Source organism: Falco punctatus (assembly GCF_963210335.1).
Source record: "Falco punctatus genome assembly, chromosome: 6".
In the NCBI taxonomy this organism is placed as follows: domain Eukaryota; kingdom Metazoa; phylum Chordata; class Aves; order Falconiformes; family Falconidae; genus Falco; species Falco punctatus.
This window is the reverse complement of record NC_137585.1, coordinates 51,056,105-51,083,661: the sequence shown is the minus strand read 5'-3', so window position 1 is coordinate 51,083,661 and position 27,557 is coordinate 51,056,105. Positions and strand designations below refer to the sequence as shown.

Here is a 27,557-nt window from a genome sequence, read left to right as displayed (position 1 = left end):
TTTATCTTATGACTTCAGACAATTCTAGGGTCTTACAAAACATATGACAGCATATGACAATGGAAGAGGTGAAAGAGAAATTTCCCAGATCCTGAATATCTTACATTCTTTCCACATTATAGTGATAAATGAGAGATTGCTGGAGCCTGCAAAAGACATCAGCTAAGAAAGTGATACCATGTTTCTTTCAGGGTTTATGAATGTTTGTGTTCTCCTGGTATCATGGTTGTGTGTAACTGACAAGAGGAAAGAAAAAGAGGTTTTGTGATGGAACATTTAGGAAAAGAGATGAAGAAATCAAATTCCGTTTGGTTATATAATGTATTTATCTTCCAGCCTCTAGATTTACTTGCTTGTTTACTAGTCCCTTTTCTAAATAGGGCATTTTGACACAATTCAATCCTGGTTTAATGGACAGTTACAACAGAGGTATCAAGAGGAACTAAACTTTGTTGTGACCAAGTTGCTTCCAGTCACCTAGAAGCCACAGCTGTAGTGATGACAAGATCTGGCTTAATCCTTGAGAATTTAATGAAAATGAAATCTGTGATTCTTCCACTGAAGGGTAACTAGCTTGATTTATGTATGCATTTCCTTTCTTTGTTGCTGTGAGGTCTGAACTGTTCTGTGGTGTGGATGCTCATTTTAAGAATCTGAAAAATCTCTTGAAACTAATTTCCCTTTGTCTTGGCTATTACCTCCTACTTCTGTGAAGCCTGGATTTAGATCACTGTAAGGCTAGTAGATCTGGAAATTGCAAAGAAATGGTGTATTATATCAAATTCCTATCCCATTTTGTCATCATTTTTCATGAATGCTTCCAATAAGAGCATTGAAAGAGGTATCCTTACAGTACAGGAGCAGGGAGAACTTATGCCTTTATTTTTTTCATTACAAATAAGAATTTCATATTCCAGATCTTTGATACTTGCCTGCATTCATCTATCATTTCAGGTCTTAGTTGATAATTTCAGCCTGCATGGTTCCCTAGGTAAACCATCAAGTTTGCTTTGTGGTTTTCAGCTCTCAGGATTTTTACTTTTCATACGTGTTCAACCAACCTGCAGAATATACCTTGCTTCACTGGTAAGGGCATCTCATTATCAGCACAGAGTCTTGCCCTTTGATCTTTTGAAAGAATTAGTAATAACTAAATGATTGGAGGTCATGAAAGTGCCCATGAGACAAAGGATCCATACTTTGATTCAGACGTAGGGTTAATGAGAGCAGTGTTACTTTGACATTTAGCATGAGCTTACCTGTTTTCAGTAAGAGAGAAAGCGTGCTTATTTTCTGGCATAAACCACTGGCCTCTGACATCTAAGTGACATTATTTCAGGCCTCAACTGTTCTCCAGACAGAGATAGCCAGTAGGTAATTCAGATAGGGCATTGCTATGGTGTTGAAGGTCCTGCAACAGATTTTCTTCAAGTGTGCAATCAGATTCTTCTCTTCTCTTCTTTGTATTTACTCAGTCTAATGCATACCTCCTCTGAGGTATGACTAAGTTATATTGGGTTTTGAAAAAATACTTCTGCTCAAATATTTTAAGTGGACATTGTGTCAGGAGGCAAGGAGGAGGACACCTGTCTGGGTTTTGTGTTCTTTGCCTCCTTTTTGTTATCAGATTTTGTTAGCAGATAACATCAACAGACAGCACTTAAACAACAGTAACAGATTATTTCTTTTTTAAAAAAAGGATTATTAATGTACACGAGGGAACATCCATCAACTACAGTAATAACCATAAACAAGAACAAGAAATGCTAAGTTTTAATCCCAGGAAGCCTTCAGCTTTGACTCCTTGCCCAGATCATTCTAATCACCCAGGATCTGAAGTGAGCCTTCCTCTCACATACTATGGTACAGGGGCCCTTTAAGAAACTGAGGGGTAATGCTGCACTGAAGATTGACAGTTGCAGTTTAAGCGCTTGTGGTATTCTTTGGTGTTAGCTGAACCTAGTGAACTCCCCCATCCAGTTCTTAATCCCTTTGCCTATTCTACCTGATATAAACCGTTGTAAAATGGGACAAATCCTGTATATTGTTTTTTTTTTTTGTCCACCATGTCAAGTGTCACTACCTCAGATGACCTACATGCTCTTTACTTGTCAGTCAGTGAAGTGCAGCTATTACCTGAATTTCAGAGCCTTCTGTTCCAAAACAAGGCATTAACTAAATAGTTTGCAAGTTAATGAAAAGATGTTTCTGACTAATCTAGTGGCCTTCTGTGATGAAGTGACTACATGAGTGGACAAAGGAAAAGCTACGGCTGTCATCTACCTGAACTTCTGTAACGCCTTTGATATGGTATCCCCCAACATTCTGACCGCTAAATTGGAGAGATATGGGTTTGATGGGTGAACTATTAGATGAATAAGGAGTTGGCTGTGTGGGCACATCTGAAGAGTTACAGTCAATGGCTCAATGTCCAAATGGAGACCAATAATGAGTGGTGTCCCTCAAGGTCCTGTATTGGGATCAGTACTATTTAATATCTTCATCAATGACAAACAGTGGGATTGAGTGCACCTTCAGCAGCTTTGCAGCTGACACCAAGATGTGTGATTGCTTGGGGGAAGGGATGAACCCCAGAGTGACCTCGACAAACCTGGGGATTAGGCCCATGTGAACCTAACAAGATCAACAGGGCCAAGTGCAAGATCTTGCTGCTGGGTTGGGTCAGTCCCCATTATCAGTACAGACTGGGAGATGAATGGATTGAGAGCAGTCCTGTGGAGGACTTGGGGATACTGGTGGATGATAAACTGGACATGAGCTGGCAATGTGCGCTTGCAGCCCAGAAAGCAAATGGTATCCAGGGCTGCATAAAAAAATCCCCAACCATAGCTAGCGGGTACAGGGAGGTGATTCTCACCTTCTACTCCACTTTCATGAGGCCCCACCTGGAGTACTGTGTCTGGCTCTGGGGCCTCCAGTACAAGAAATATATGGACCTGTTGGAGCATGTCTGAGGAGGACCACAAAAATGATCAGTGGTCTGGAACACCTCTCCTGTGAGGAAAGGCTGAGAGAGTTGGCATTGTTCAGCCTGGAGAAGATTCCAGGGAGACCTTATTGCAGCCTTTCAATATATAAAGAGGACTCACAAGGTTGACTTTTTACCAAGGGCTCTAGTTGACAGGACAAGACATAAACCAGTTTTAAATTGGAAGAGGTTAGGTTTATGTTGGATATAAAGAGAATTTTTTTATGATGAGGGTGGTGATTCACAACTTCTCTGGACAACCTGTTTCAGTGTATGTGCCCCACCCTTGGAAGAGTTGGAAGTCAGATTGGATGGGGCTTTGAGCAACCTGATTTAGTGAAAGATGTCCCTGTCTGTAGCTGGAGGGGTTGGTCTAGATAATCTTCAGAGTCCCCTCCAAGCCTAATCATTCTAGGTTTCTGTTACTGTATTTCTGTAGCAGTGCCTGTTTCATCATTAAAATCTAGATATGAAACAGTCTTGCTTTGTTTACCTGTTCCATAAAATTATGTTAATGCTGTATGCATGTAATTTTCTTTACATTATAAGCCAGTTTCTCGCAGATCTCATTTCAGATTCCTCTGACATGATTTTGGATTGCCATATGAACCCGTATTCTGTTTCTTCTTTGCTAAAAAGAAATAAAACTTGAAACAGTTGGGCTGGAATTAGCCTCCCCTGGCCTCATACATCTGAAAATTAGACCTCTCATCTCCCTCCATAGTAAAGGGATGAAGAAATGAAATAACTTATTTTACTGTCTTGTATGAAAATACATATATCAAAATATGTATCTTCAGATAGGCATGTCTACACAACAGTTCATCCTTTCTCTTTCCCCATTGATTATTGAAGGAATTTAGACAGCTTTGTTAATGTTAATTACATGAGCCAAGATGAATGTGACAATTGTGTTACGTTACTCTAAGTCAACAAATGTACCTTGACTGTGGTATTTCATGGGGAGGATAAATACCCCAAAATATCCTTCCTAGATTTATTAAAGTGGATCTCAAGCTATAAGAGCACATTATGAGCTTGATAATTTGTGGTAATTTAAAATTAGTTTTGATAGTAGCAAAATGGTAGTTTATTCCTTTTATATTTGGATAACCCCTTCTGCCTAAATAGTGCTTGAGCCTTTACAGGCACCTTTTTTTTTGATAAAGGTATTCTGAACATGCCTGTGCCTAGTTGAAGTCTTCAGTGTTTGAGAGGTGCATCTTATTCCCACCTCAGAATAATTGGAGATTTGCTGGTTGGTAACCAAGAATGGAGTCCATATGGGAGGAAGCAGACAATAGCTGTGCTGTTCTGAAATGTGTTCCCCACATGGAATCCAAGATGCAGGTTCCTTCCCTGCCCTTATTGAATCCTCCATTTCCAGCTTGTGTATCAACAAAGAATGAAGGACAACGCTATGCATTGTGCTCTGTCTAGTTTAGAGAAAGGGTGGGTATGAGCTGGGTGCCAGTGCTCTGTCAGTTTCAACTTTTTAGCAGAATTACTTGGTCTTAGCTACATAGGATTCATACACAGCAAGGCTGTGGTTTTACAAGCAATTTGAGCCAGTTCAGTTATAGGCTACTTTTGAAAGAGGTCTGCTGTTCTGCATGTTTCCCTCTGTCAGCACCTGTGTTGTGGGGGCTGCACCAGGAATGAGATCATGTTGATCAGTATAACAAAAAAAAGAAAAAAAAACCCAACCAAAAAAACCTGTTTTGCAGCTGGATTAGTTCCTTGATCCTGTTACTTTTGTAGTCTTGTAGTCTTAGCACAAGACAGAAGGGAGGAAAGCCAGTCCTTCTGTGTTTGGTGGCAACTCTTGTTTAGATAAGGCTGTCATTCAACAACTGCTTTAAGCCAAACTGTAGAATCCATATGGATGGGATGTCTGAAGCTGTTAAGAATGCATCTATTGAGAATGAATAAACTTATTATTGCTTTTATGAAGAATAACTTTCAAAGTGGTTCACTTTGGCGAGTGGAATTGACTTGAGATTTTTACTATCTGGCTGCAAGATTATACGTAAAAATGCCTGTTTGGTATGTAAATACAAATTTTATGAATGAGGAAAGAAACCTTTGTATGTGTCTTGTATATTTCCAGTATGGATTTACAACTCAGTCCAGCTTCCATTAAAAGCAAGGGCAAAAACTTACTGGTTCAAAGTTGCCTTCTAAAACCCTCTAATATTTTAGGTATTGATTCTACAAATCATCTGCATAAACCAGCTTACATCTATGGCAGTTGCAGTAGCGCTAATTTTGTCTTTCTTTGATATTTTGTCAATAAACTACAGGTTTTACAGTGTGTAGTAAATACACTTTTTACACTAGCATTTCAGCATGTTGTCTAAGTGTTTGGAAATGAATAGCTATTTGTATATTAAAACCTGGGCAACTATTTTGGGTTTGTTGCAGTATCCTTGGGTGGAAAGGTACAGACCGATGCATGTCTGTTGTATAGCAACTTGTTTTTCTTTGATAACTTGTTTACGTGACAAAAAGAGAGGGTTTATCAGATGAGTTTCATATTCTAATCTTCTGACTTTCTTCTCTTTAGGTTGCAGCAATCTATAAAGATTCAAGTATTGGAAATCTTATAAATATAGTTATTGTAAAATTAATTGTAATTCACAATGAACAGGTAGGAAAACTAAATATTAAAAAGATTTCTTTCTAATAGAAGAAACTAAATACATGAATTTGCATTGTAATTCCGAAGTTTAAAATGTTTTGGTTTTAAATACAGAATATTTTCTTTAACTATAAAATTATCTTTTAAAATAAGAGACTATATGTCAAATGCGAGGTTAGCTGCAGAACCTCTATTTAATGCCTGTATTTCCCCATCTCTCTACTAGCACCTCCTGTTGACCTAAATGGACATAAATCAGATACTGTATGAAGCTTATGGCATAACTACCGAAAGTGTGGTTATTCACATAGAAACATGACAAGGAAATGAAAGCTTTTATAGAGGGTTTTCATCCCTAACAGCTGTAATATTTTAAGATTGTAAGATGTGTACACTTTTCAAATACATGACTCTATATTTATTTATCATAAATGTCTTGTCACTCTATTAAAAAAAATATTTAACACCTGGTGCATGCTGACACGCATTGATTATAATAATGTGTTTCCATGACTGGTGACTTGCAGCTGAATTAAGATCTGATCCTGCAAACAGATCTGTGTGAGAGAACTCTTATTGTGGAGCCCTGCTGACTTCCTATCCACACACAGCCATTGTTTTGCAGGTTAGGGTCACAAATGACAAAGTAATAAGTGCAAGGGCATGAATATTAAACCCCTTATTTGGTTTTTTTGTTGTTGTTTTTTGTCTTTTTTTTTATTTTTTTTTTTTTGCCATTTATTGCTTAGGAAGGACCAGCTATCACTTTTAATGCAGCTACCACTCTTCGTAATTTTTGCTTATGGCAGCAAGCACAAAACACTTTGGATGATGCTCACCCTTCTCATCATGATACTGCTGTTCTTATCACTAGGTACAGTATTTGAAATAACCGTTGTTACAGAGCTAGGTGAGACAAATGCTTCGGGTATTTTTACATCATTTTTTTAACCATTTCACTGATATTTTTCATAGATAATTGAAGTCAATGAAGACTGTCTTGCACTTCCCAAACGACTAATTATCAATACATGAGCTATTACTCTGACAGTGATATATGTTGTTAACTAACCATCTGATGAACCTTTCATTAAAGATGATGGAAATTACTTAGACCTGGGATTGCTACAAGGAAATGAAGTCTTTAGTGATTGCACATATATGTGATAGGAATGGAGTGTTGTATGTAATGGAATCAGCTGAATGATGCAGTGACTGTGAGCTCCTGGTAGCCCAGGCATAATTTGAACTAAAAGTTTACAAATGGAAAACATTTGAATATTGGTATATATTCTTCCTGTACACAAATCGCCTCAGTGAAGGTTCTGATGTTCATCCACTGAGATTCGTTTTCTCTTTTGCTGTTCATTTTCATTTTTTTTCCCCTAGTGTTCAAGTTAGACACACTCCAGCACTTCCAACTCTGATATTTGTCCTGAATTTTATGTTGTTTTGGCAGATGGTCCACTACATAAGTTAGTTTCAAGTATACTGTAATCTTCATGTTTTTCAGCAGCGTTTCATGCTTGGTCTCCCTTTTTCATTGTAGAGAACTAACATAATATTTGAATTTTTATTCTTTGCAAGCCAGATAGAAGGCAATACCGTGAGCTTAGTCAGGTGAATTTAAATGACTTCTTTCACTAGAATGCAAATTGTTTGGACTGTAAGATTAAAAATTGAGAATCAGATTTGCAGTTGCTCTAATTAAACAGCAACAGTGAAATACTTTAAAAATGTTATTTTATTTGTTGTAATAATATTAAATAAATCTTTTCCTTCAAGGGAAGATATCTGCAGAGCTAGAGAGAAGTGTGATACTCTTGGTGAGTTACTCTTTTTTTAATCAGTATGATTTTATAACAGAAAATATATGAGCATTTCCCTGTAGGGAGAAAAATCAATTAGGAATAAATCAGAAAATAAATGTAAAAATTAAGTCGCATAGACAAAGAAATCAGCTTCTCAATGCCATACTGCCCCGGTATGTACTTTGGTGCCAGGTGGCTGATCATTTTGTGTAAATCTGCTGCATAGTTGAGGCATGACTTTCAACTCAGGTGCCATAGTATTTTCTTATAGAGTCACTCCTCCTACATGAAAATTCATTCTGTTAAGCTTTTATATAAGGATTCAATCTTGCAGGTTTAGCAGAGCTAGGTACAATGTGTGACCCACTACGCAGCTGTTCTGTAAGCGAAGAAAATGGATTGAGTGCTGCTTTTACTATAGCGCATGAACTTGGACATGTGTAAGTACCTATTTTCCGGCAGGTAATTTTTTTTTTATTATTATTTCATTTTTAGTATGACCAATCTCCTGTGATGGGCTCTATTTCTAGAAGGATGCAGTCTGCTACGTTCTTTTAGAAATCATTATTTTTGCCCCTTGCAGTGAGCTAGCTCTACCCCAACCTAGAGACAGAAAAATAGTGAATTTTATAACCTGGTTTATATCTTTAATTGTGGGAAATACTGGCCATACAGCTGCCTTCTGTCCTTTTGTCATACGAACTGGTTGGAACACTGGGACAGGTATCTTAAATGTGCAACTACAGTCCTGTTAACTCCAGCTGCATTCTAGTGCTGATAGGAATTTACCTTTAAGAAAAAGCAATTAATGTAACGCAGAAATAATCTTCCTTGTGTTTGATCCTTTCAGAATACAATAGAGTAACACAAAGAGAAATACTTTACACAGAAAAATAAGAGGAGATGACAGCATTTTATTTTATGAAGCATACCTCATCAGTGATGGCAGAAAGGTGCTATACTCTAGCTCCATGAGGCATGCCACAGTGTAGGTAACGACGACGTTACAGAGCTCAGTAGCTAGCTTGTTAATTTTCATGTGCCTGGAAGTTCATTTAGATATATGCCATTTGCCATGGTACTTAAACCATATAAAAGATATACAATAAGAGGATGTGTTAGTTGCATAAATATTATGTTGATGTGCTCTGTAGTTTGTTTTTGTTTACTGAATAATAAGAGTTACGATGTGAATATTGGGGTAATATGTTATGGATAGTCTAGCGATGGCCTGTGTATTCAATTGAGGAAATGGGATGTTCATTTAAAGTGGCATACTCCCAAAACTGGAATTTCTCTGGTGAACTAAAGAACTATGTAATTGTAAAATTCTTCATGTGCCCAGCATTATATAATAAGGAGCATTTTGGATAAGGAGAGAATTTTGAAGGCATTTTTCAGATACCTATTGCCATAATGTCAGATAGTCATATTAAGTGTGTCCCATTAAATTTTAAGGCATTTTCAAACTCAAAACTCAAGCATTTGCTGCTACAACAAAGAGAGTTTCAATTAATTATTGCTGAATTTGTTTTGGAGTTTGTCTGTTTTCCTTTTTAGATTTAATGTGCCTCATGATGACAGTTTTAAATGTAAAGAAGCTGGAATTAAACATCAATACCATGTGATGGCTCCTACTTTAAATTACCATACAAGCCCATGGACCTGGTCAAAGTGCAGTCAAAAATATATTACTGAATTTCTTGAGTAAGTATCAATATAACGCTATGGTTTTGGGTTTGCTGGGGGTTTTTTAGTTTGTTTTTTTTTTTCCAATTCCATGTCTTTTTTAGAAGTATTTTAAAGGTATTGCTTAAATAGCATTTAGTGTTGTTCTTGGGTTTAACCAGTGACTTGTAGGGCCTCAGTCCTACAGAAAAATGAGTGCATTTACTTCTTTGCATGATTCATAACCTTCTTAAAGTTGCACTTGGCATATAAGGCTATGAAGATTTATTTATTTTTTTTATAAATATAGTGGCATTGGCTATTGAAAATATCTGTACTATGATTTTAGTAGGTTAGAATAGGCACACTTTCTTTCTGAAAGTTTTTCTTTAAAAAATAAGTGGCAGGTATAATTTGGCAGTACCATCTTTTTTCCTGTAAGAGTGTGAAAATGAGAAATGACAGCCAGAACACAAAAAACCTTAAGCTTTGTTTGGTGCATCTAATGTAAAATCCAATAAAAGAAAATAAAGTGAACTGTTTTATTTATTTAATTTTAATTAAAGTCGTTATATAGGCATGCAAACCCATAACTCCACCAAGATATGCATGTGTAAGTGCTGTGTGAGTGGGCTCCCGATGAATTGAGTGTTCACATTTTGTTTCTGTTTTTACAACAGTACTGGTTATGGTGAATGCCTCCTAGACAAACCTAGTGGAAGAATATATGATCTTTCCTCTCAGCTGCCTGGGTCAGTGTATGATGTCAACAAGCAGTGTGAACTTATGTTTGGTCTTGGGTCACAAGTGTGCCCTTATCTGGTGAGTGAACAACACACAGTCACACTCATTCTATACTAAAAATTCCTGAAAGGCAGGTTTAGAAATGGAATTTCAGGACTTGGCGTTCTGGAAGAATTTGGAAGAAATATGTCTAAGTTCAGGTTATATTCTGTTGAAGGGGGAAGAGTTCAGTGGGCAGCATTGCTGCTCCATATGCTAGAAATATATAGAATTAAAAAGTAGGATGCGGTCATTTTGACTTGTACATCTGTGAATGTGATTATAATTACTTTGGAAGATCTAAAACTACATAAATTAAGGCTTCCTGCCACTGCTGAAAGGGAATTACTTCAACACTTTCTACAAATGTTTTCACATTATAGCTCCTATCTTACACTAACAGGTCTTTCTTACCTGCTTCTTTTAGTGCTTTTTAAAAATTTATAACTTGAAAGTTAATATGTTAATTCAAATATTTGTTCTAAATATTTGACCCAAAGTGTAGATTCCCTCTACTCTGTCAAGAGTCAAAAATATTTTCATGCCTGTTAGAATATAATATTTGTATACTTAACCAAAAATTTCGTTAAAGCAAAATTGGGATCTGGAAAGGAAACTTGAGATTAATATTGAAAAGTTGTATTTTGAAAAAATAATGTGGTCAGTGCAATATAAAATAAATACAAATATAACGTTCTGACTTCATTGCTGTCAAGATGTCATGTAGAGTTAGATTTTGGACCAACTTCTTAAATACCTCTACTAGTATTGCATGGCTTGTCGGAGCTGTTTAAAGGACAGAATTTCAGATCAGATTTGGAATGAATTAAGCGGAGTTTTTGGTGAGGTAGAATGTTTAAGAGGAGTCAGGCTTTATGGGAATATTATAGAAAAGTAAAGAAGGATTCAAAGAGCTGAAGATGGTGTTCCTGAAGAATGCTTTGCAAATTTTTTAATCCATAAAAGTTATTTGTCCATTAAGAGTTGAAAAGGAGGATTTCTCTTCCATTTTGTAGTCAGTGCATTTTAGGAAGAATTCCAGTTAGAGTATTTTTCTGGGGATTATATGCAAACTGTGCTGTACAGAATCAACCGTAACCTATTACTTCCTTTTTTTATTAGATTTTCTACTAAATTAGAAAGTTAAGTTATCTATTACTTCTAGTGGGATCACTTTCAAATATTCCACATTCCTGCCTAGCCTTAAATTAAATTCATTTTGGTTTTGTGAGGTTTTATCTGTGGAAAATGGTAGTACTAATAGCAAACGCTAAGCCCACATAGTGCAAGAAAACAATACAAATACCCAGCTAATGTCTAAAATGGTGTTACAGGTACAACAGAAGTAATCTTGTTTTCTTTTTAGAAACAATGCAAACGCTTATGGTGCACAAGCACAGAAGGTGTTCACAAGGGTTGTCGTACTCAGCACATGCCTTTGGCTGATGGAACAGTTTGTGGTGTGGGAATGGTAAGCCTTGATTTCTTTCTTGGTACTTGCATATGGCAAAATTGTTGATGTAGATAAAAAACGGTGCTTGCTGTGTGGCAGTACCGCACCTGTCGCATCCTGGTTGTGTGAATGGTATCTACATGATACCTGCAGTTTCTCATAGTCCTATAATATTGTGACATAAGTAACATAGGTGTCTGTTCAGAATAATTAAATAAATTTACAGTTGCCACATTGGTTAAAAATAGGTGGAAGACCTCAGGGGAAAGTTGCCATCTTTCCTTCTGTTTGAAAAATTCAGATCATTTTAACAAGTAGGGTGTTTTCTTCATTGGTAGTGCTCCAAAGTTGAATTTCCTGGATACAAACCATATCAAAAGCATGTTTCCCCCAGTTTGTCTTGTGCAGGCTGTTTCACTGAACCAGAACAAATTAAGTGTGAGTGAGTTAGGTGGAGGAGTACACTTTTTTGGAAAGACTGAGTCTTTGGGTTAGAATCCTGGTTTGAGTAGATATTTGCCCATTTTATCTGTTTTACACAAAATAAGAAAGCATGTATCAGTACCTCTTCACCTACTCTAGTAAGTTCCTTTACCACACATAACTCAAATTCATATACTGTCTTGCCTATTGTAACATAATTCAGGATGCTTGGATCTGTTAGTGCTAAAAATCAGGAGCTGTCTTCTCACTTATACCCTAATGCATAGGGCTGCCTGGTTATATGAGGTATGGACTGAATGCTTTGGTTACAAAAAAAAAAAAAAGAAGAAATGGAAGCTGGATTTCCTATACCCAGTTCATTCCTTTATTTGGTAGAGTGTTTGGATGATGAGAATGCAGCTCACTCCTTCATCTGGCAGGTTGTTTTTGAATGCAGATCTTGATCTGTATCCTTGGATAATATAACTTTTCTTGGGCTGTCCATGAGGATCATGAATACCTAATCAGGACATGTAGTCAAGGGAGTTACGGAACCTTGATAGAAACTGTAGTGGTGTAGGCTAGTTGAATCCAATGTTGTCGGTGAAGATTTGAGGGGTTTAGTTTTGGATTTGTATGTAGTTTGGGAAGTGAACAGAAATTAGGTGGTTGAGTTCTATGCTGATCTGGTCTTTGGCTTTTCTATGTCTCAGTTCACCACCAGCACATAAAAGTATTTTCTTACCTGTCGGGGGATTGGGAGAATAAATATTTCAGAGATCTTTTACAAGCTCAGATATGACACTGATTATCAAAGTATAGCTGGTTATGTTGAGCTGCTTTTAATAGTAGTGTGCTTTGGCAGCTTCAGGGACTGTGGGAGCAATGTTAACTTTTTATCTTTTGATAGTTTTAGAGGTTCAGAGATGATTAAAAAAATATGTAGTCTAATTTCTATGTATAATAAGCTGCTACATTTCATTCCGTTATTACTAAATTTCCCCTAATATTTTTTAATCTTTACAGTTGCTTTTTTTTCTTTTCCTGTATTTGGTAAGATAGTAGTAGTGATCAATTTGAAGATACTGTCTTAATGGATCACAACTTAGTGGATAAACTGTCTCAAACAGTTTCATTCTCTCTTGCAAGATTAGGAAAAGGTATTTGAAGGTTACAGTGGAAGCTTTGCTTGATTAGATCCTATGCATGCAGGTGGTGTAATGTTTAACCAATTTTTCAGTCAGTCACTGATCAGAAAGGAAGTTCGTCTTTATGTAAAACTTCAGGTGTAATCTTTAGTTCAATTGACTCTGATTTGCCAATATCAGATGACTTCTTTTATATAAGAATACAAAAACCTATTTTGTGCAATTACTCCAGTGAAACCAGTTTTCTGTAGGAAGTGAAGAGCTAATTACAGTCATTACCTCTGAAAGATGTAAGAAAGAGCATCAGTTGATCTGACAAATTGTCATCTGTTCCTGTCTAAGGGGTAGCTCCTTTCAAGCTCAGTCAACAAGTTCTGTTGATGTTAATGGAAATAAGAAATGGCTACTAGGAATTGTAATTAATATTTGCCAGCAAGCTAAATAAATTTAATATTTGGCATTTACAGCATTATTGCTGTGATCAATACAGAAAAGATCTATTTAGGGCATTTGTAATTTTAGTATCTACTTTTTAAGCTTAGATTTGACACATGAGTATTTTCACAGTAGTCTTTGTTTTTCTTCAGGTTGGGTGTCTGCTTAGTGGATCTTGCTGTATGGACTGTTCTAATAGTCCTTGTATCTTTCCTTCCCCCAAAATACAAGAAGATATAAATCTACTAATAGCAGGGATACTCAAGTGAACGAGTAAACAGCTTTTCCCGAGTGCCTGCACATCCTAATGGAATATCTTTTTGCCATATGTATTCTATTAGCATGCATGCATTTTGAAAGAGAATTGTTTTGCATGTCTCATGGTGCACACACCTGTAGAGCTCAGTGACTTCTTAATGTATATAATATTAGTAGTACATATGGATAGCATTTTCTTAAAATGTTAAAAGAAAAATGCAGCCTAACATTTCAGTGTCTTATAGAGAATAAAGAAAATATTTTCTTGGGAATTCGGACATTTCCTGTATTAATGTTATTAATTATCTAGAATTAATGTTACTAAAATGGAATTTTTTTAATTTTACTTCAATTTGCTGTCTAGTCAAATGTCTTTGAGGCAACCAAACTGTACATTGTTCGTTCTAGAGTTACCTGGAAAAATGAATTTATTTTTGCTTGTTGGGCTTCTGCTGAAGTATGTGAAAATTTCTCTTCTCCTCCTCTTTTAATACATTCTGAGTGCTTAGGTATGACAATAGCCTATAAGTAAAAATTCTACTGTGTCCAAGAACAGTTTCTCACTCCACTGGTATTCATGTTGTGTCTTAGCACTTCAGATGCTTTTAGTTTGCCTGTTCGGGTTCATAAAGATCTGTAGGAAGCTTCTGCCAGCTCTTCTAACATCACATAGACCTTCACTGAAGCAGAGGATGCAACATTTAAATTCTTTGGCCTGACTGGTACTTCAGAGACAAAATGATAGTAAATATATCTAGACATGCCATACGTAAACATTTACTAGTTTTGCAGTGGTGAATTTCTACATACCACATGACTACATTAATCATTGCTTGAAAAGTGTTTCTGGTGTTCTTTTGTAAGAGAGATTATGAAATATAAGGTACGCATTCCTGAATTGTCTTCGTAAATACAATTATATGACTAACCATGATATAAAATTTTTATTAGTGTTATTTTATTGTGTAATGAGGCACAATGACATGAAAAATGTCAAATGGTTAGTGCTTTTTCATGTCTTGTCTCTGTAATCAAAGCTGCTATGGGAGTATCTTCAGAATTAAGATATGTGCCATGTGATTAATTGGAAGTAGCCTGCTCACTGGATGCCACAATGAATTTCATATATACAGTTGTAATTTTTGTTGTGATGGTATGAACTATATGTACAATATAAAAACATAATAAATCACAATAAGAAAAGTATTTATATGCTGGGTTGAGGACCAAGATACAATAGGAGACCCCTATGTATTACAAGACATATGAGAAAGTTATTTTCCATTAGGTCAGAAACTGGTATACTTTAATTGGCCTGATTTCCTTCTCTTAACCATCATAATTCTTGTTGTCATCATGTTTCAGGTAGGAGCTAATTTGATGGATGTTTAGGAAATGTGCATGACTTGAAGCAGTGCTAAAAGAGCTGCTCCCTTAGGTTTTCTTGTTACATTCTAGTCAGAAATTTCTTTGTGTTTTGAAATTTCTGCAGACCAGCAGGCTCTTGATATTATCTGTTTGGATTATGTTTTCAATTGTTTTCTTTTACTGTCTGTTTCTTTTATGTTTTGGGAGGCTACTTGATTTGAGGGATTTTGTGGTGAGGAATTTACTTTCATTTATACCCTGGGATAGTACAAAAGACTTCTCCTTACCTTGAGCACAGGAAGTTTTGGAGTGGTTTCCCTTTCTTTCTGAAATTCCAAAGATGTGAGTTTGGCCAGTGATTCAGATTTTGGCATCTTGGATATCTTTGTTCAGATTTAAAAACCAACAACAACCCAAACCCCATAAATTAATGTTAGTAGATAGAATCCCTAGATTCACTGGATTTGTTCATAATTCTAAATCTACTGGGTACCATCGACCGTAGTGTTGTTGATGTCATTCACAGAAAATACTTAATCTCATTTTATGGAGGACCTAATTAAAAGGAGTAGTAAGCTAGTAGTATTATGGAAAAGAATATCTATGCTATTATGTATAACCAAATTGGTTACAAAGCAACTGATTCCCAAACTCTCCTTACACATATCCATCTCCGGTTTACACCTGGCTCAGAATCATGGCTTCTTTACCATGAAGCGATGCAGTTTATCGCAGTGTTGTTTAAATGATATTCCAGTGATGGTAACTCATCTGTTGGAGTTGGTGATGTACATCTGAGCCAAAAAAACCCAAACCACCTCCAAATAATAGCTGGTGAAACTGCCTGCCTTCTAGGAGTAGCATTCTCAGAACAAGTCTTTTTTTTTTTGCTCTGAAAAGAACAGCAAAAATACCCAATAAAATGTCTTTTTTTAATAATTATTTTTTGAGGCACTTGAGAGTTGCACTCTGATCCTTCCTGGACTCCTGAGCAGTATACAAATATGCCCATATTCTATTGATTCCTTGGACATTAGAAGGGAGAGGTAGGATGTAGTGTAATGAAGCTGGGTTAATTAACATTGATAATATACAACTGTGGGCTGGCTTCAGGGGTGTCGGGTTGGCCGATGTAGATAAGGTGCAGGTGTGGCTGGTTCTGTTAAGTGGTTGAGAGCGAGTGAAGAGAAGAAGCAGAGAGAGCACACACCCTGGATGAGACGAGGAGAAGGCAGCAGGGGGACTGTATGAAGTGTGCTGGTATGAGGTGGTAAAAGACCTTGTTGCAACTTGATAGGTTGGAGAGTGTTGCGACAGTAGGAGGTAGCTATCTGATTCTGACCCAAACTTTTTCATGTCCTGGAGCTGTCCTAGTGTTCTACATAGTGGCAGTTTGCTACTTAAACACTGAAAAAACACGTGTCAGAGAAGTCTGGAAAGAGCTGTTTAACAGCAAGAAGGAATCCACGTAATACAAATAACAGTTCGATTGGAAAGCATATGCCATTTTGAGAGAAATGTTTATACTTTCTATTCACTGTATATTCATTGTATATTGAGCTAGTGTGTCTAAAAATATCTAGAATAACTATTGAGTGAATTAAGATTTGATCCTACTCCCTTTATAGCCACATAAAGTGAGGGATACAGAGACAGTTGAGAATGGGGATGCAAACCAACAAAGAAAGAATTGCTTTGATCAGTAAAAGGAGTACCAGTCTCTGATTCTGAAGTATGTTTTCTGCAATTCAGTTGTAGGTTACTACCCATGTATTGATTTCTTTTCAAAACCATTGCATTGCTTGATTATCTCTTGAATGTAATACATGAAGACAGTTAATCTGAAAGAATAATTAATTCTATGTGTATATATGTAAAGTAGATATAAAAAAATTGGATGGATTTTAACAGAGTTGGGTGATAGGGGGATATGTTCATCATCCGGGAGGTAGCAGAATAATTTTTGAACTGTAAAAACAAGGTGAAGTATATTTGAGAGCTCAAACCAAGAATTTTTACTGTAAACTGGGATTTTTGTGAAGTACTTTTCTGATGTGATTTTGGAGAAGTTTTCTGTGGGAATATTCCAAGGGAGAAATAAAATGTGTAGATTTTCTGCAATAAGAAATTGAAAATGTTGAAAAAAATTATTGAAGTATTGTGGGTTTTGTAGATATCATCTGAATAATAAAGGTAGGCTTGTTCGAGAATCCATGGGGTTTTTTTCTTCCTAGCAGCTGGTACAGTGCTGTGTTTTGGATTTAGTATGAGAACAATGCTGGTAACACACTGATGTTTTAGTTGTTGCTAAGCAGTGCTTACCCTAAGTCAAGGGTTTTTCAAGTTTCCCATGCTCTGCCAGTGAGGAGGTGCACAAGAAGCTGGGGAGGGAGCAAAGTCAGGACAGCTGACCTGAACTAGCCAAAGGGGTATTCCATACCACGGAACGTCGTGCTCCATATAGAAAATGGGGGGAGCTGACCAGAAGCTGCCAATGGCTGCTGCTTGGGGACTGGCTGGGCATCGGTCAGCGGGTGGTGAGCAGTTGTGCTGTGCATCACTTGTTGGTTTTTGTTCCCCCTTGGGTTTTATTCCTCTCTCCCCCTCTCTTCTTAATTACAATTATTATTGTTGTTGTTAATATTATTTTAACTTTATTTCAGTTATTAAATTGTTCTTTTCTCAACCCATGGGTTTTATCTTTTTCTGATTCTCCTCCCCATCCCATTGTGGGGGTGGGGGGAGGGAGGGAGTGGCTGCATGGTGCTGCTGGAGTTAAACCATAACAGTCCGTTTTGGTGCCTGTTTGGTGGGTCTCAGGCGCATGACCCCAGGAATCATGCACAGCAGCTTTGAGAGCAAATAAATCAACATTGTGACCAAAGCCGAGTTAGCTCAGTTGCAGAAAGGGCTATTGCAAAATACAGAACTTGTGTCTACTTCTGCAATGCTTTGTCCTTTTCATTTTCTCCTCATACTTGGGTTCAGTGTTCAGTCGTCTTCGTTCATTTTAAAAGCACAGCAGCTACCTGTAGCGTCTGTGGAAACATGCTGGTGTCTAGAAATACATGAATTATTTTTCCTGAGCCTCCTTAAGGCTGCACAGAGCTCCAACGCATGAAGCTATGTCCTTATACACTGAACATCAGTGTTTCAGTCTTTGCCCGAAGACTTTAAAAACCATGTGTATCTCTGGGAGTAGTCTGGAAAATACAGGCAGTAAGAATGAGCTTGAGAGTCCTTTTTCTGCTGTGAGCCATACCGGGAATGTGTATGAAGTACTTGATTTCAGGAGTGCTCTAGGCCTGTTCTGCATGCATCTATCACTGTCCTTGGCTCAACTGAAACTGAGCATAGCCTGGCAATTAATGCTTTAATAATTTCTTTCAAAATTGCTTTCCCGGAGATTTAGCAAGTTCAATAAGCTAAGGAGATAAGTTGGAAGTATCTGGAATCAGTTTGTTAAATCATAGTTTAATCCATAGGCAAGAGTCAAACAGTTTATTATAAGCAGGTAATTAATAAATCAAATCTGGGTGCCTTTGAGTTCATTGATGCCAAATTTGAACCATTAGCTCTCCCTCTCTGCTCTGAAGATATAATAATTGCATGTGGATTTAGATCAGAATTTCTACCTTTTTGATAGAAAATCATTTACCTTGGCTAGAACGGAGTTGCCACTTACTGCAATCAGTATATTTGTAATTATGAACGATACCCACTTTACTGATGCATACTTTATATTTACCATAACAAATGTAGGGAAAAAAATTATGAGCAATTGTATTTCAGTATATCAAAGTTCTGTATGTCATGGTATTCTCAGTGAAGCAATGATTCAAGCAAGCACAGAAGAACATCTGGAATGCATCTAGTGCCAGAGTTTTCTACTGTGACTTCATCATGTTGCTTCTGTAGGAATGCAGCAGAATAATAGCTGAGACAAGTTTGTTGAATAAGCTATTAAAATCCCAGATGTGAACATGTGCTTTGCATTTTTATGGATCAAAATAATGCTGTTGTGGGTATAAAATTTCATTTTACAACTCTGTCTTTTCCTGAGATCTCCCTTCAAGTTACTGTAAATATTTTTGTGGGTGGAAGAAGAACCTAAACTCTAGATCACTGTCCCATATTTGGATGCAGTATTTGTGAAGGGAGATTTAGAATCTTCAGCCTAAAGTAGGAAATAATTATTTTCTAAGATGCTAATGACAGTTCTTGGAACGGCACGTTCTTCATGTTTTCTGATACTTACTTTATGGCTGCACTATGTAAAAGTCTATGTTTCATTGCTAGGTAATAGGTACAAGAGGGTTTGAGTACAAAGGTACCCTGAGAGAATCTTGAAAAAACTAGTAAGAACTAACAGTAAGCACTACAGTGAGAAATCATATGCCCATATGCAGTGAAATAATGGTGCCTTTTCGGTGTTTAGTTAAAGCATTAATTTTAGCGTCAAGCAAGTGATTTTCTGGCCAGTTTGCTGGATCATTTAAGTGGTTGATGACAAGATAGATCTAGCTTTTGTTCTGTGTTTGCTTTGGGCTTCAAAATCACCTTTAATGGTCCTGTTCTTAAAGGTAGCCTTTCTGGGCTTAAAAGATATGGCTCATGTGCAGGAGTGGGTGTGACGACAAATTATACAGGCAGGCAATTTTATCACCAACTTGGATTAAACTCAGGCAGAACTCAGAAAGGAGAATTTGATTCTGTGACAAATTCCTATTTTGAGAACAAAATGATTGTTAGCATATGATCATAAGTATCAATATAATAAAAGCATATACTAATTAGAAAAAATTGCTTCTAGGAATTATTTTATGCTGTGATAAAACCACCGAACAACATTTGAGTTTGGTGTTATTCAGATGTATTCAGCAAGATTGCATACATAATTTTGGTATGTTCAGCAAAATGTCTGTTAGTTGATAGTTCCTACAGTAAACTTATAACATAACTCTTGAGAAATTCTATGTTAATGTATGGTATCTTGTAAATATTCTATTTTAGTATGTTGTGCTTAAATATACCACTTTGGATTTTCTAAAGCATACAAGTGAATTAGAATTCCAGCTGCCATAAGTCATCAATAGGATTAGCACTGGTAATTCCTGCAGGTTCTTTGGAAAAAAATCATACATACACCAATCATAACATTTTCATTTAGACTTTTTGGTCATGTAAGTTTTGAGTAACCACTGAAGTGGATAAGTATTTGCAGAGTCAGGGACTTAGGTGGCACATACTTAGAAGCAAGAGATTGATCACTTGATTCTTCTGAAAAAAAAAACCAAACAAAAAAAACCCCAAAACAAAACAAAAAACTAGTAATTACAACTTTCTATAAATAATAACAGTTTATAGATGTGGGGTGGTGAAGTCTCAAAACTGACATGACCACAGCAGACTAGTCTTGCGATCTTCATCATCTTAATAATGTAAATCCCAGGAGACAAAATTAAAATTACACCTTTATGTAAATTTTTAGTTGGAAATAGGTAGTTCTTCAGCAGGAAGAAAATCTGAAGTAATAGACATTGCAATGTAGTCTCGCTCTAAGAATTATTATCTAACTATTCATTTAGTTTTACTGGTAATAGTAAATTTTTTAAATTACTAGTAAATATAAAATTTCCGTAAAATATAAATAAATAAAAATAAATAAAATATTTTACACCTGTTATAGCTGTGAAAGTCTTGAGTTCAAGCATGAATCTACAGCATCCTCTTGCTTCAGCATAAACAAGGTCTTAAATTCTTGTCTGCTTTTCCCAAACAATCCCACTGTTCAGCATCCGGTAGTTTTCATAGAGAGCAAAGAACTCTAGACAGCGGTTTTGAAAGTATGATTACTGGGTAAAAAATCTTAAAGGAATTTGAACATTTCAGAAAATGTCCAGACCCAGACTAAGATCAGTAAGCCCTTTAAATTTTGTTCTTTCTGTGCCTAAAATTTGCAGTAACCTTTTACGTACAAATTTTATTTTGTTTGACAACTGTGCAGCACTGCCGCCATGGAATTTGTGTGAGCAGAGAAATGGAGACGCGTCCTGTAGATGGAGAATGGGGACCATGGGGGCCTTATAGCTCATGTTCGAGAACTTGTGGAGGTGGAATCAAGAGCACCACCAGGCTGTGTAATAGACCAGAGTATGTTTTTTACTATGTTTTACATTAGTGCATGATGAAGACATTACAAGATAACAGATTGGTTCAAAACAAAGTGAACGTATTGTGGGTTGTGCAAATTGGTTTGAAGCACCAATAAAAAAAAAGCTTGTTTCAACCATGTTTGAAAAGAGAGAAGTCTACAGACTCTAATATGCAGATAACTTTTAGATTCCTCTTTTCTCTCAACTATGTGATTCATATGTATAGATATTTCTAAAGGTTTATTTTGGAAAAGTCTTTTTCTCTAGTTTAAATGCTGAAGGTTTCTTTATACATGGAGATGCTTTCTTTGGAGTAAAAACTGCAAAAATAAATAGATATATTTCCTGGTAATCCTTTAGTGAAACACTTGATTTGTGAAACACTTGATTAGCTCTGATGTGAGGCTTTTTCACAACATCACCACCAGTAATGCCCCCAAGGAACACTGGTTACAGCAGTGTCATTTACAACTTACCTTTATAATGCAAAACTTCCATTGACTGAATAATTGGATGTGGGTTTCATTCTCTGTAAGAAGTGTTTATGCAAACTTTACCCTCAACTTCTCGGGAACTATAGCTGCAGCCTGGGTAGGTTCAGAGTTTTTCCTAGTCATGTCGTCTTGATACTATCAGTGGGAGAAATGAACCTTAATCAAATGACCCCAGGTGTTATTTTTTTCTTTTCGCTGGTGAGGAAGAGGCAGTAGACTAGATTCCCATTAGGTATACCTCTGTCAGTCTGTAGTAACTGATAGCATCAATATGCCATTGATTTATTCTTTTTTTCTTCCTGAAGAACCTGTTAATACTGAATTACTGTGTAGCAGTGGTATAACAGCTAGGAAATATATTTTAGACTTTACAGTAAATGGGGTATTTTCCTCAATTTTCCCTTATTAGCGGTTTTGATTCCCAAACTGAAACTGGTATCAGGACTCCAGAAAAGTGTGCCAGCTCCTAACTATGTCTTCTTTCTTTATCACTCTGTGAAATAATAATTTCAAATTGAGGGAGGTGCTGCTTCTGTAAAAACAGGAACGCAATCTCAGCTAAACGGATAAAAAACATTAAAATTAAAGTTAATAGTTCTTTTTTCCAGGCAAAATAATTGACTATAAAATAAATAAAAGCATAATAGATGTTGATAGATATCAGTAGCCTGATTGCCAACTACCTCAGCAGTAGTATTTTACATGGACTTTTATTTTCTTCACTCGGGTGCAAGTGTATGCATGGTGCAATAGAAAATGAGTGTGTGGGAAAGTCAGTAACGGATGGCAGAATGCTGTTTGAGATTTTCCCCTTTAGATCAGTGGCTCACGCCCCTTTTAATGGAAAACAGCAATTTCAGAAACCGAGTGTGTTTACATTTACCTATTTTTGTTAGACCAAGAAATGGAGGAAAGTACTGTGTTGGCCGCAGGATGAAGTTTCGCTCATGTAATACTGATTCATGTCCGAAAGGCAAAAAAGATTTCCGGGAGCAGCAGTGCTCTGAATTTGATGGCAAACACTTCAATATCAACGGTCTTACGTCTGCTGTTCGCTGGCTTCCAAAATACAGTGGTAGTAAGTAATTATAAGATTTTTTCAATTAATGAAATAAAAATGTTACTGTGAAGTTTTAAAACAGACAAGAAACCTGTTGGATTTTCTTTCCAGTTTCTATGAAAGATCGCTGTAAACTTTTTTGCCGAGTTTCTGGAACAACTTCCTACTATCAGCTGAAGGACAGAGTTGCTGATGGTACTCCCTGTGGAGCAGAAACCAATGACCTTTGTGTTCAAGGCTTATGCAGGGTATTTAAATCTAAACTTATTAATTATTAAAATCAATTTTAAAAGATGGTAAAGTAGATACTAAATATTCATTCAAATAACCATTATTGAAAATATGTGAAGCAAGATGTTTTGAATTTACTGAAGTTAATTTTAATCCCTAACAAATTGAAGATCTGGAAATGGAGGCAATTAAGTGAAGAACATTCAATTCAGTCTGAAGATTCACAGTCTTTTCTCATTAAGCTTCCTATGTGAGAGTGTTAATATTGTCAAAGTGAACAGAGAGAAACTGATCCAAAATTGGCAAAAAGGGAGTAAAGATGTGTGCTGTGCATTTATTGCAATCATATTTCTGCTGTCAAATTAGTAAAAAAGAAAGAAAACTCAGGGTAGCTAGATTGTATTTATTATTTCATTGCAAAATCAGGAGGAACTGACCCTTGAAAGGGATCATTTCAGCATTCTTTGCTTAATAACAGTTACAGAAGTTCCACAAGATTTTCTTGGGAGAAGCAAGGTGCTACATTTTAATAACTCTAGGCTCTTGTCAAGCCCAGGTGTTTTACTCATCACAGTGAAACTGAGTAAATACAGGGTGAGGAGAAAATGCAGCCTTTTTTATATCGTTGAATCAAGAGGACAGAGGAAATGACAGAGAATTGTCCTGTTCATCACATTTAAAAAAAAAAAAAAAAGTTTAAGTAAAGATACATACACAAAAACTGTGCTATTAACCATCATAGCCTACATGTATTCCTTTGCTTCTTTTGCAATAATCACAGACTTTAAAAGAATTGATGACCATGTACAGATACGTACTGCTTTTAGGGTTCCAAGGGGTTTTAATGTAAATATAACTTAAAATTTGTACATGATGTTGCATATATTTAATACAAAGTCTTTGCATACTGTTATATATTCTTATGCAGTTCATGACATATTGTGTTTGGATTGTACGTTCTTAGTACAACAGCACTGTTGTGTTTTGTCCTTAGATCACAGCACCCAAAACCATAAAAGATTTTCATGAATTGCCAAGGAAGACCAAATAGATACAGTGAATAAGAATATTTTTGGGGAGTGGGAAGCTTACATTGTTTGTTTTCATTGTTTTTCATTGGGCTGAGTGACATAGGGCTATTGGGCGGTGGGGGGGTTGTTTTGTTTTGTTTTTTGTAGCAAGCAGGCTGTGATCACATTTTGAATTCCAAGGCAAGGAGAGACAAATGTGGAATCTGTGGTGGTGATAATTCTTCATGTAAGACTCTTGCAGGTACTTTCAACAGTGCTCGTTATGGTATGTTTGGTTTTTTTTAAATCTTCATGCGCATTTTAGTATGGCTTAGAAATTAAGTTTTACATTTGAAGAAGTGGGATTTCAGTGTATGTTCTTTAGGTCCTCTGTCAACAAAAAATATCTCTTTGTCACTGTGCCCTCTCAAGGATGCAGAGGCAAACACTGTTGCACAGTAACCCATTCAAGGGGCTGGGGGCGGGCGGGGGGAATAAATCAATCTTCTCTGTGGTCAAAACAAAAGACACAAAAGATACGATGAGGGTAAAAATAATTTGAAAGGAAGAATGCTTCCTGCTTTGCATTTTGCGTTCCCTTGTCTGACACTCTGCAACTGAAGGACTTACACCAGTGTCTCCTTTTGCTAGTGTAAGAGATAGCAAGAGGTCTGTGGTGTGAGCAGCTGATGATATTCCTTTTTTTCCTATAATGAAAAAGATAGCCTGTGAAATGTGAGCCTTCTCTTTCCAGAGAACACAGGCAGCAACGTTTGTTCTTTCCTCTTCATTGACATGTAGTGAATGAGAAACTTCTGAATAACCCTGGTAATTCCTGTTCCTTTGATTTAGTTTCTCCAATAGAGCTAGTGATAGTTCTTCTATATGTAGTCCTTTCTGGGAAGTATGGAGAGGCTATTGTATGTGTGTAGCAGTGCAGTTAAGTAGTTAGAGCATGGAACTTAAGGACAGAAGTCTCCAGGTTAATATCAGATTCCTAAAGGCTCCTTCATGCTATTTCACTGGTTTAAAAAGACCACAGGCGAAGTGAAAATGATACCTGGAGAGGTGCCCAATAGGATCTTCATAGAACAAAAGAATTGCTGGTCAAAGAGGAAAGTATGCCCAGCATTCTGTTGGATTTGGAGGTTTGTTTGTTGTTGTTGTTGTTGTGTTTTTTGGTTGGGTGTTGTTTTTTTTTTCCCCTGGCAGATGGCTTGCACCAAGCAAAAAGTACCAAAAAACTTAAAGGTGGGATACAGCTACCCTTCCCATACAAATGCATGTAACTTTTCTTGTGTCTGTCCTGGGAAGTTGGAAGAAGATACAATGAGCTATTAGATACTGGATTTCTGAATAGGTGGTCAAAACACTGAAGGAAAAGAAGTATTATTTTGATAATTCTGAGTAAAGGACTGTCAATGTTTTCGTTTTCCACTGCTATGAAAGATTTTTGCTTATAGGCAGCACCTGAATTTTGTCACAAATAGATTTGATACAAGTGACATTTACATGAAATTGCCATTTACACAAATATGGTTGAGACTGTCACTGTCTGCTGATTATCAGCTTTGCATTGTCACAGAAACTTATTTGTTTCTAACTGAAGTTGGAGAGGAAAAAAAAAACAGCCCACATTTTGGAATGAGGAAAACATTGTTCTGTTATTGTGGTTTTATACTTAGTTGAATGTTTTGAATTATATTTGAATTCTTGGAATTATAGCATGCAAAAGATGATACTGGATTATACTACTGGACAGTATGTTAATCATTTGGCGTTATCACTCAGGTGCACTCAGGTAGGAGTGCAGCAATGCAAACAAGAGGTTGTAGCAAGCTGATCACTAAAACTTCAGTGTCCATGGGAGGGCTATGACATACCTAGGCTAATGACTGAAAACATTGTCTGAAGACACATTCTTTTCTGGAAAAGTTTGGATCATTAGGTTCACAAGACAAGTATGTCAAAGTTTGTGCATGTGATCTTTTTATTTTAACTTTATTGGGTCCCCTTCCATACCTACACAAATCTTTTTACTAAGGCAGAATTTGGAATTTGACAATAGCAGCCTGTGGTACGTGTTTGTATTCATACACTTATAACGTCATTGAGTGTTTCAACACTGGTGAAATGATCAGCAGAAATTCATTGCAATGATATACTTAGCTCCAGGTTTAGCAGACTGTAATCTAATTATGTACATGCAATTATTATGTTGGCTGTTGCATCAAATTAGAGTATCAGAGGATTTCCTGGAAAATGCTTGTTCTCAGTGCCTTAAGGTGTGATTCTTCTCCTGTGTATCCTTGATAATATGCTATGTAATTTTGTTTATAGTTTCCTCCCGTATATTGTCTTCTGTCATTCTGTTACCAGAAGGTCTTCACGCCTGTGAGATGAGAGGCTTTTGTGTGTTTTGGTTTTCTTCCCAGTCTATTGGAAGATTGACCAAAGGCTGTGCGTTTATCCAGAGCATGCAGCGTGTCAGTTTGCAATTGCAGTGCTGCCCCCAGCTGGTACATGCTGTGGACCGGTGATTAGATAAAATGTTCATTTAAATGCATGGCATAATTTTAATAGATTAAAAGCACTGAGAAGTTAATGAATTAGGAAATTGAAAAAAATATTACCATTTAAATTTTTACCCACAGAGGTGAGTCAACTAACTAAAGTGAATTCACAGCAAGACTGTTAAAACACAGCAAAATAGGTGGAAAAGTTAGCAAAATTTATATTAATGCTTCAGATTGCATGTTTTTGTTTATTTCTGGTTTCCAACATTTGCCATACTCAATTTTTCTTTAGACATAAGAGTCCTTTTGAGTTTGTGATGCAACTGTGAGTAACATATTTTTTTTCTTTAACCTATGCTTATAAGTGACAGATCTAAAAAGTAGATCTTGATGCATCTTATTTTGTTACCTTATGACAAGGCTACCATAACTGTAGTTGAAAGCATTACAAGAATTGATGACTCATTTGTGAAGCATTTCTATTTTGAAGGGAACACGCTAGGGTAACGTTTTAAGTAGCAGAATGTGGATCAAGCATGGCTAGTTTTTCTGATATTTTTGCCTATGTGCAGGCCTGCAACACTGCAATATTTGAGTATTTAGGAGTCGATCTTTAGAGTGCTGTCATGCAATATTCTTGTGTAACAGGGGAAAACTAACCCAATTGTATAAACAGGGAGTGGACATATTTCATGTTAAATGACTTATTCAGACTTGTATAAAAGTTATGTGGTTAAATTGTGAGGAGCCACGATGTTTCCTGAGCCCCACTTGGTATACTTGACTGCTTTCTGGAGTAGTACTGCTCTCTAGAGATTTTTCTGGGTAGGCTGAACTCGTGTTATTGGTAAAGAATTGAAATCTCATTTCTGAACACAGGAATGAATTTTACTGAGTTATGAAAATAAAGGTTCAGTTCAACTGATTAAAAAACAAAACAAAAACCAACAACAAAGATATCTCTATATATGAAGATACTCACATTACTTTCTTAAAACATGAAGGCATTCTGCAATGGTTGTCACTGGTGCACTGTAGGGTTTTGTGAATAAAATTTGTTAAATGTATGTTCATATTTACTAGTATTTGACTGATTTTTGTATATAATTTGTGA

At 36.4% G+C, this 27,557-nt stretch overlaps 1 protein-coding gene across 1 annotated transcript in view; it reads left to right on the top strand.

The window, feature by feature from the left end:
- Nucleotides 1-27,557, top strand: part of ADAMTS20 (ADAM metallopeptidase with thrombospondin type 1 motif 20) — a 100,238-nt gene that overhangs the window by 24,068 nt on the left and 48,613 nt on the right. The window contains exons 5-15 of the mRNA XM_080391326.1: nucleotides 5,556-5,639; nucleotides 6,380-6,504; nucleotides 7,416-7,456; nucleotides 7,776-7,881; nucleotides 9,002-9,148; nucleotides 9,790-9,931; nucleotides 11,259-11,363; nucleotides 20,985-21,130; nucleotides 22,523-22,704; nucleotides 22,798-22,934; nucleotides 24,096-24,213. Coding sequence (XP_080247452.1) covers nucleotides 5,556-5,639; nucleotides 6,380-6,504; nucleotides 7,416-7,456; nucleotides 7,776-7,881; nucleotides 9,002-9,148; nucleotides 9,790-9,931; nucleotides 11,259-11,363; nucleotides 20,985-21,130; nucleotides 22,523-22,704; nucleotides 22,798-22,934; nucleotides 24,096-24,213 — 1,333 coding nt within the window. The remainder of the gene's footprint in view (nucleotides 1-5,555; nucleotides 5,640-6,379; nucleotides 6,505-7,415; nucleotides 7,457-7,775; nucleotides 7,882-9,001; nucleotides 9,149-9,789; nucleotides 9,932-11,258; nucleotides 11,364-20,984; nucleotides 21,131-22,522; nucleotides 22,705-22,797; nucleotides 22,935-24,095; nucleotides 24,214-27,557) is intronic.